Genomic DNA, 10,213 nt, shown 5'->3' with positions numbered 1-10,213 from the left:
AGCGGGCGATGACGGGCGGCTCGAGCGCGCGCAGGCGCCGGACGGGGGAGCGCGGCTCGGCAGCGGGGACCGAGGAGCGCGGCGCCCCGAGGGAGGCGGCGGGCGGCATGGGCGCGGGCTCGGCGCTGGCCGCGCTGCTGCTGGCCGGGTCGGTGCTGAGTGCCACGCTGCTGGCCCCCGGCCGCCGCGCGGAGCCAGGTGAGCGGCCGCGCGCGCGGGTCGGGGTTAGCGGGGACGGCGCGTGGGCCTGCCCCGGACCTCCCCACGGCCCCCGGGGCGCAGGATTGGCGTCACGCCGGGTCCACGCTGGGGGGACCGCAGTGCCGGAGGCCGCGGGAGCTGCCACCTGGGAGCCCGGCCCGGCCTGGCTTCCCACGGTCAGTTGTGGGGTCCCTCCCCCGGGCTGGGTGCTGAGTCGGTCTCCGAATTCACCAGGGGAAAGGGTGAGAAAGATAGGAATTCGGGGACTTCCCCCGAGCCATGTCCAAGGATCCCCAGGGTCCTGCAACACCGTGCCACAAACAAACCCCTGTGGAGAGGATAGTTTGGGTCGTTGACTGAGGTAAGTGTCCCCTTGCTAATTGTTTGGGATAGGGCTGTCACCTGGCCAAGTGTGTCACCTGCCTCTCCCCCATCCATCCATCCGTCCGTCCGTCCGTCCGTCCATTATTCCTCTGGAATGAGGAATCTGTGTGGATTACCCCTCCGTCTTCCAAACCTAAAAGAAAATACATTGAAATAATGCAAAAAGTACAAAGAAAGGTGTAACAATCCAGGACTTTAGTTGGGTGGAGAGATTTGATTTGATTTGATTTAAATCATGCTGAATTTTGAGTCTGGTCAGAGTGTTTGAACTTTTCGTTGTTATTCTTTTTGAAGCTTTCCAGGCAATTCTGACGCTCAGCTAGGCCTGGGGGACTTTGCCTGTCCCCTGATAACAGCGTTTTGTGTGTCTAAAACCCACCTGGGAAATCTAAGCATAAAACACACCACTAAAGACTAAGAAATAGAAGTAGAGCTGCTCCGCCCACGGAGGGGTGCTGATAGATACAGAGAAGAGTGCGCGCACGGGAGTTTAACCGGAAAAGGAAGACTGTCCGAAGTGATGGTTGGAGAGATGGCTCTGGTTAAGAGTGCTGCCTGTTCTTCCAGACAACTGTGCTCAGTTCCCAGGACCCATATCACAACCACATGTGACTCAAGTTCTAGGAGTTCTGATGCCACCTTCTGGCTTCTTTGGGCACCAGACACTCGGTGTTACAACATACATGTATACATGCATGTATGCATCCTTGTGTTACCACATACATACATGCAGGCAAGAAAATTTTAGGACAAAGATTAAAAGAAGTAAACTTGGAATACCAGAGTTTAGGAAAGGGTTTGTTAAATTAAGTATTCCAACAACTCACAGGATAGTAGCATAGCCATGCCAAGTATTTGGAAGACATGTCCAAAGTGCTGTTTTCAGGTTATCAGGCTGAGCAGTGAGGGAGAAAGCCAAAGGCTAACAGAGCCAGAGACTACAGAGCAGATAACCTTCCTCTCTGGAGTGGGGTAACCAGCCGGTCGCTGCTGCAGGCGACTGACCTCCACTTAGCCCTGCCTGCCAGCAGGTCGTGACCTTCCGCAAGTTTGTTAGTCTTTCTAGGTCTCAGGGTGCTGCCTGCCTGGAGCACCAGCTACTTTGGAAACTGAGGCAGAAGGATATCGTGAACATAGACGTTTAAGGTCAATCACTGCAGTGCAGAGAAACCCCAAGGGTGGGGAGGAGACCAATCTGTCATATAAGACCATTGGGATGTGGCATATGTAAGAAAGTCATTGTCACCAGCCAGGAGTCTGCGCTCTCCATAGATGTCGTAAACCAGCCCCACTGAAGAGGAATGGAATCTCAGAGTACTTTTGGGATGGTATTAAAAGTTTTGAAAGGCTATTTTTTTTTTTTTTGAGGGGAAAAAATCTTCAGTCATGAAAGTTCATTCTTTAAATACTTTGTAAAAGAATAAATAACACAGAAGGCTGGTGAAATGTCTCAGCACTGAAGTGTGTTGTCAACCGTGACTGCTGGGGTTCAGTCCGTTAAGTCTGTGTGGTGAAAGGAGACGACACCCCAGTCGCTAAATGATCATCATTGCCAGCCTAGTAGTGTCATCTAATACCTGTGGATTGAATGCTAGAGCAGGGGTCTGCCCTTCAGTGTTCCTGCACTTGGTACCCCATTCAAATCTGCCACTAAAGCTGGAAGGAGATTGGGCTGAAGTCTGCGTTTTTTGTTTTTCTTCTACTTCTGCAGTCAGGGTAACAATGTAACCAAATGGGACTTGGTTACATTGTTAGGGTCCCAGGGTTACAGGCCTGGCAGCTGCCCTTGGCTTTTCTGGGCCTTGGGTTGGAGGCGGAACCTACAGCTGGGAAGCGCAGGTGGGCGGAGCATTCGGGGCAGCTCGAGGATGAGGAGTTTTCATACACAAATCTTGTTTTATTTTACATGTGTGGGCGCTTTGTTTGCCTGCGTGTATGTCTTTGCGTACACGTGTGCACGCCTGGTGTCTGCAGAGGCCAGAGAGGGGGTAAGATCTCCTGGAACTGCGGTTATAGATGCTTGTGGGTTTGCTGAGAGTTGAACTAGTGTCCTCAGGAAGAGCAACCAGCGGTCCCAATGGCCGAGCCGTCTCCCCAGCCTTTGGTGTCTCTCATTGCCTCACTGAAGAGAGAGAGAGAGAGCTGCAGTCTGCATTTCTAACAAGCCGGTGGGGCTGAGCTCATAACCAGTGCAGGAAAGTCTGGACCTGGGACTCACACTCTCCGTTCAGATCAGTGATTTTGCTCAATAGCTGTGGCCGTGGGCCTGGGCAGAAAACGCCGTGAGCTTTGTTCTTCTGCAAAACAGAATAACCTAGCTCGTGACGCCATTATGTGGAGATTACTCAGCTCAGTGAATGCTACCTCCTCACACACTGGATGCCAACCATGCCCACGGAACCCTGTTGTAGTTGAGCCGTCCGTGCAAAAGGGCATCTGTGTGTGTCCTCGCACACGGGCTCGCCTGTGCACGCGGGGCATGGTGCTGGAAACCCCGAGTGCTCCGGAGCATAGGTAGATGTCTGTGAAGCGCTGCTGCCGACCTCTGTCTCGTCTCTGTCACCGTCACCCTTCGAGTGCTTCGGGTGGTTTGTTTTTGTAACTTCTGCTTCTGATCCTTTTCAGATTTGGATGAAAAAAGGAAGGTGGAGCTGAAGACGGATGAGGCTTTGCTGCTTATCCACAATGAGCTGCTGGGAATCAGCCTCACTGTCTACTGGAAGTCTGAGTACTGTTATCAAGTACGTGTCTTGGGGCCTCCGCATGGGTCCCAGGGCTTGCTGGAGGCACTCTTTCAGTCTTCTCAGGCCTAAGCCCTTTCCTTGTTCCCTTCAGATTTACAGGCAAGGAAACAAATGGTTAATAATGAAGACTGAGGTAGACTCTGATCAAGGGCGGATGCTTGCTGGTGACTGCTGGTGTCTCTCATCCTTAGTTGTCTGAAACTGCTGGGCTGCTTGTAACAGGAATGCTTATCGAAACTAAGATGTTTATTCTTACCCAGTAATCTCACTTTTGGAAATTTACACTAAAGGAAAGAATTTAAAAGAAGAACCTTACGTGTAGCTATTCTTAAAACAATGGGTTTATATGGCAGAAATGTAAAGCTACAGTAGAAAAGCTTTGAAGACATAAATACCCACAGTTACTGCAGTTGGTGACATATGTGTATTAAATATAAATAGGTAACATGGTATCCTGTCAATTTAATTGTTGAATAATATTCATTAAAACAGAATACAGAAGTTAATGTAGGCTACATTTGTCAACTTGTAAAAAGTTTACCTATAAGTAAAGATTGTTCAGTTCCTTCGTGGTAGTCATTATCTTAATGTAAAATAGGTAAGTTTTATCTGAATTACCCCAGTTTAGGTTTTTAACGTATGAAGGAAAACTTAGGATTTTTCTCTCGGATAGTGTCCCTGCCAACCACTGAGAGAGAGAGACTGTCAAACCCCCTACCAGGAGGAGAGGTGTAGCTTATGGAACAGTACCTGCCTAGCAATGCCAGGCCAGTGTCTGACCTTGACCCCGGCACTGCCACGTAACAGCGGCAGCCACTCCGGAAACACCCTGACACTGTGCCCACTGCCGTCTGTCTCCGCAGTGCATCTTCCGGCCCCTGGCAAACGTCTCTCACGGTGGAAAACCTGCAAAGCCAAGCGTCGCAGCCGTCTCCGTGAACACCCAGCACGGGTCCATCCTGCAAGTTAATTATACCTCGGAAGAGAGAGCAGCCTGCAGGTCTGTGCCTGCCCATCATGGTCTAACTTGAGTCTTTTTTTTTTTTTTTTTCTACACGGTTTTTGTTTTTCCTCTCTTTAAGATATTTTTCTTAGCCGAGCATGGTGGCACACACCTGTAATCTCAGCACTCAGGGAGGCAGAGGCAGGTGGATCTCTGAGTTCAAGGTCAGCCTGGTCTACAAAGTGAGTCTAGGACAGCCAAGGCTACATAGAGAAACCCCGTCTCAAGAAAACAAAACAAACAAACAAAGTATATTTTTCTTAATCTTCCCCATCTGTATATAGAATTGATATCATTCCTCACTTAGCAAAGTGTAGGTCAGCTGGTCTCAACCCTCCTGACGCTGCAACCCTTTAATACAGTTCCTCATGTCCTGGTGTCCCCAACTCCCAGCCATAAAATTATTTCGTTGCTACTTGATAGCTGTAATTTTGCTACTATCAGGAATCATAATGATATGATTATAATAATCATAATCATAATCATCTGATATGCAGGAGCCCTGACATGCTGGACCCAAAGGGGTCCTGACCCACAGGCTGAAAAGCGCTGGTCTTGCTCCTTATTTCCTAACGTAACCTTTTGCCTTCATTTTATCTGCTCTGTGTAGGCTGGAATACAAATTTGGAGAATTTGGAAACTATTCCCTTTTGGTACAGCATGCTTCCAGTGGAGCCAGTGAAATTACCTGCGACCTAGTCGTTAATGAGGATCCAGTGGACAGCAACCTCCGTAAGTATGTTTCTCCGCTGGTGTCTCAAGTCTGTGTCTTCAGAGGTTTCAGTCTTGTTGCTTCTGACACTTGATGGTGGGTTCCTTAATTTCAGTGATATGTTATCTCTACCATTTACTTATGGTAGAGATATTTCCTGTAGTATTTATTGTCGTTTTTCTTTCTTTATGCTAAAACGTGTGCTCCAGTCCCCGTTTGGTGTTTTCACTGTCATGGATGAATGCTAGGAAAATCATGCGTTATATATAGCACCGTATTTTGATATTTCCAGGTTTAATGACAAAGCGTACCATTTCTTAAAGGTCAGCACAGTGGAAAGAAACCGGAAGTAGGGCGGTTGACTGTCTGTCTGGGGCCTCTGTCACACACCGTGTTTTCCCAAGAGCCTTGACACTGGCAGCCTGCTCAGGCCCCCTTACTGTGAGGACCGTCCCTCAATCTCTTAGAGCTCCACTGTGGGACACCTTGAGCCCTCTCTAGGTGTCGCTGTGTGCGGTGCTCTGGAAGGGCCAGCAAGGACCCTGTGTGCCAGTACTTAGGTCTGTGCACAGAGAGCTAAGAGGGATGCTATCTTACAGGAATGTAGAGCCTGTCGAAGAGGGGCCTTGGGGGCAGCCTGAACACTTTTAAAGAATAATGAGGCCCAGCAAGATGGCTCAGCAGTAACGGCGCTTGTGGCTAAGCCTGAACCCGGAACCACATGGTTGCCCTGACACCAGATAGGCACGCTTTTGAGGCTCAGCGGATCTGTGTCACGTGTCAGCTGCAGGAGGGGCCTCCTCGGTGTACACACGTGTCGCGTGTCAGCTTTGCCTTTCTTTGCCTTTCCTGCCCCTGATGGTTGTGAAGAGAACCCAGCTGTTCCGTAGAGTTACCATGCATGTTGTGTTCCCCTCGGCGTGGTGTGTGAAGAGTCAGGAGGCACCCAGGCCCCACGTGCCTCTTGACTGTAGGGAAGTGTGTAGGGATGAAGTGACGTGATGACTGCAGTCTAAAATATGTTAGTTCAACAAGGAGGAGTGCCTGAATAGGTGAAGCAGAGCAATAGCACTGAGCCACATCCTCACCCCCAAGGGAGACAGTGCCCTGATGAATAAGAATTAATCTCCAGGGAGCCGACGATGGCTGTGCGGGAGTGTGTCATTTGCTTCTCCTGCCTGCTCCGTTCTCATTTGTTTACACAGAGTTTACCCTAAGGCTGTGAGCTTTGCTCACTCTCGTTCCAGTTGTGACTGGCAGGGTAATATAATGTCCGGACAGCTTTGAGACTCCCGGGAGCATTTTGGCGATAATGCGATAATGCTTTTCTTCTCGTATTACAGCTGTGAGTATCGCGTTCCTCGTTGGTCTCTCTCTCATCATCGCAGTATCCTTCCTGAGACTGTTGCTGAGGTAAGTTGTTGAGGGGGCCATGACTAGGAAACAGAGACTCGGATGTAATACACCCGGAAAGGGTAATGTGGCCCTCAGCTGACCGGCTGTTCCACCTTGGGACAGTTGCCAAGAGCAAGCACACGGAGGTGTTCTCTGTGTTCAGTAAACATCTGAGCATCTGCCCTGAAGTCCTGGGCGCCCGAGCAGGCTGCAGGCCGGCCACAGGCCGTGCTAATGAAGGTGTGAATGGGTTTCTGCCTTTTTCTCCCAACACTGCTGAAGACAGCGTTTGAGAAAGTTATTTATTTCCTAACGAGCCTCCCGGATTGAGTTTTAGTTGGTAGAGGTGGTTTATAATATCTTCAGGAGAAGGCTGCCACGCTGGGTTCTCCTCCTGTTCCCTGAGCCTTGACCACTGGCTCAGCTAGGATCCCAGGAATGCAGCCAAGGGCATAGCATGTAACTCAGGACCCCAGCGCAGACTCCCTTTCCTTGCTGGAGAAGCATCAGGTTAGAAGAGGCGTCTGGCCTTCTCTGCCTGGTTAACAGTGACCCTGGGAAGCCAGTCAGCAGACAAGAGAAGAAAAATAAAGCAAAGTAGATCCAGGCTGGTTTAATCAACTCTAAGATTTAATTAATTAATTTTTTTAAAAAAGCTGTGTGTGTGTCTGTGTGCCTGTGTCTGTCTGTCTGTCTGTCTCCACTGAAGCCAGAGGCATCAGATCCCCTGGAGCTGGAGTTAAGGCAGTGGTGAGCCACCCAAAGTGGGTGCTGGGACCCGAACTCTGGTCTTCTTTAAGAACAATACATGTCTTAACTGCTAGGCCATCTCACTAACCCTTTAATTAACTTTATAAGAAAGTTCTCTCGTGTTTTATAAGGAAGAAGGGTAGACGTGGCGACACACACATATAATCCCGGCCATTGGGATGCAGAGAAAGGAAGATCTTGAGCTTGAGTTCAAAGCCAGCCTTGGCTCCGTAGTGAAACCTGCTCTTAGAACGGAAGGACGGACAGATGGAAGGAAAGAAAGGAGAGGCTGCATTTTCACGTGCTCATCCTCCTAGGGTCGTAGGTCTCCTGAAGGATCACAGACTTCGAGAGCAACATCAGCTTTGTTCAGATCGGAAGTGTGAAACCATCCCCTTAATTCTCCTGCCGAGGAGAATTGTGACCTTGTGAATTATGAGCTAGAGCTTGACCTTCTAGCTTTGTGAGCGTTTGAGATAGTTTGGTTGCGTGTCTGAGAAGACCGGCCTTACGGTAGTGAAAGGGTCACTTGCATCTCAGACGTGAACATTTGACCCAGCTGCTTCCTGGGAGGACGAGTCCCGGGGTTGCGTTTCTTTGGAGTCAGGTGTTCTCTGGTCGGTCTTGTGCTAAGATGGAAACGCTGTCCTAGGAGAGCAGTGTGCTTTCTGGTGGTCCCTTACGTGTGACTGGATCTATCCAGTTGCTTCATGGTGACCAACAGTTCGTGAGGCAGAACCAGCCTCTTGTCACCTCGGCCCCTGTGTAATTGGACCCCTCTTTGCCTCTCCTGGATGGGTAGACCGAATGGTCTGGCTGGAGGGGCCCGAAAGGCCACTCCTTAACTTACTATTTCCCAGCACCCCGTGCAAGTTCAAGCAAGTTCAAGAACGCCTCAGGCACCAGGGGTCTCCGCCTTTCACTCGGAGAACCAGCGGTCAAACTCGACATCTTACTTATTTCTTATTGTTTCAACTTCTCCATCTGTGCTTCCTTGAAGGTGTCTTAGTGTTTTCACGTGATGGTGGCGTTAGCGGTGCTGTGTGGTTTGTAAGAAGGATGACAAGTGGAAGTTTATCTGTGTGAGTGATGCGTGGGGCTGATGTGCCCACAAGCCAGGGAACCCAGCAAGCTACGTGAAGAAAGTAAGGAGTATCAGCGTTTGAAATGCAGTGATGGGAAGGGTCTGCGAGCCAAGCCAGCTTGAACAGTAAAGGCGCTCGGCCCCAAGCCTGACCACCCGACTGACCCCAGGTCCACAGGGAGGGAGAGAATCAGCTCCCACAAGATGTCCTCTGACCCCCACGCTGTGGAATGTGCACCTCCTCCACATAGCAAATAAACTTGAGGAAACAAATGAAAAACTTGATGAGGTCATGATCGCGTTGAGAAAGAAAGCAGATGTTTCCTTTTACAGAGAACCCCGTGTTTATGGGTGAGGCTGCTGTATGCCTGGCCTCCCTTAAAGTAATGAAAGCACTGAGTCAGAAGAGGGAAATGGGGTGGAGGAAGAATGCCATGTGTGGATATCTGAAGTCTAGTGACTCAGAACATACGGCTGGTTTTGTTTTAAGGCAGGCTGAGATACTTTACTATTATTATTATTATTATTATTATTACTATGATTATTATGTTTTTTTGAGACAGGGTTTTTCTGTGTAGCCCTGGCTGTCCCTGGAAATCACTCTGTAGACCTCAAACTCAAAGTATCTTCCTGCCTCTGCCTCCTGAGTGCCGGGATTAAAGACACCTACCACCACGCCCAGCAAAATATTCTCCTAAAAAAAAAAAAAACAACAACCGTGTGTGTGTGTGGGTGTGGGGGTGTGGGGGTGTGTGGGTGTATACACACTTCTGTGTGTGAGGCAAGTGCTTTCACATGCGTGGAGGTCAGGACACCTCTGGGGAGCTAGTTCTCTCCTCCAAGGGGCCCCTCAGAGCACTCAGATGTCAGGCATGGTGGCAAGCATCTTAAGCAAGCCATCTTGTGGACCGTAGATCTGCAGAAATATTTATGCCTGCGGAGGACTCTCATCCGAAAGAAAGTCAGTGAACGCTTTCACCCTTTTGTCAACCGTGTCAGTGAATTTGATTTTAAAATTAGGTCACCCGTAGAGACAGAAGAATTGGATCGTTGCCAACGAATGCTCCCGTGTGCATGTGTGTACTTGTATGTTGTATGTTGCACAGAGAGTGCTTCTTGCTTTTTGTATGTAATCAATTATTTCATTTTTTTTTTCTTTTTCATGATAGGGTTTCTCTGAACATAGCCTTGGCAGTCCTGGACTCGCTCTGTAGACCAGGCTGGCCTCAAACTCTCAGAGATCCACCTGCCTCTGCCTCCCTGAGTACTGGGGTTACAGGTGTGGGCCAGCTCTCCCGGCTTCTCGCTTATTTCTCTGTGTGTCCTGTTGACTCATTCCATGTGCTTGTCCCTCTAAAGAGTTCTGGTGACAGAGAGCACTGTCTCTCGAGATTTTCACAGCTTTGCGAGTCTCAATCATTGCTCTTATTTACATGAGGATGCTTCAAGCTGTGCTCTCTCTTTCACTGTTTCTGAAAAACTCTTAATGTTTATAAACCTTAAGTTTTGTTACCATTCAGGACAGAGAACTAATGGAGGATTTTTCTAATACAGTTTGGATGACTTCAGCAATTGGATTTCTAAGGCAATAACATCTCGAGAAACTGACCGCCTCATCAATTCTGTGAGTTGTTGGAGTTTACATATGTTCTCTGGGAGGGTTTCTAAATTGAATTCATAATTCCTTTCAGTGATCATTATTGTCCAGTTTAATACATTTTAATTGTACTGTGGAAAGCCGGACTGTGTGTCCTGCATGCTTTCTGTATGCTGATGAACTAACCCAGGGCCTGTGTGTGCGACTCACAGGACTGTACAGCAGCAGTCCTGCTCGGGACCTAGATTCTCCTTCCTCTCTGATAATCCCGAGCGAAAGCCAACATTCCGTGAACGTTTGCTTGCTCGGGTGCTTTCTCCCCTCCTGCCCTCCCTCCCTCTTT

General features: G+C 49.1%; 1 protein-coding gene across 1 annotated transcript in view; it reads left to right on the top strand.

The window, feature by feature from the left end:
* Positions 1–11: 11 nt before the first annotated feature.
* Hgsnat (heparan-alpha-glucosaminide N-acetyltransferase) overlaps positions 12–10,213 on the top strand; it is a 28,175-nt gene continuing 17,973 nt past the window's right edge. Inside the window, exons 1-6 of the mRNA XM_021664151.2 lie at positions 12–198; positions 3,211–3,326; positions 4,193–4,329; positions 4,943–5,064; positions 6,388–6,457; positions 9,828–9,897. Of these exons, the coding sequence (XP_021519826.2) occupies positions 108–198; positions 3,211–3,326; positions 4,193–4,329; positions 4,943–5,064; positions 6,388–6,457; positions 9,828–9,897 (606 nt within the window). The 5' untranslated portion in view covers positions 12–107. The remainder of the gene's footprint in view (positions 199–3,210; positions 3,327–4,192; positions 4,330–4,942; positions 5,065–6,387; positions 6,458–9,827; positions 9,898–10,213) is intronic.

Source organism: Meriones unguiculatus, chromosome 4 (genome assembly GCF_030254825.1).
Source record: "Meriones unguiculatus strain TT.TT164.6M chromosome 4, Bangor_MerUng_6.1, whole genome shotgun sequence".
NCBI lineage: Eukaryota > Metazoa > Chordata > Mammalia > Rodentia > Muridae > Meriones > Meriones unguiculatus.
This window is presented reverse-complemented; position numbering and strand designations above follow the sequence as displayed.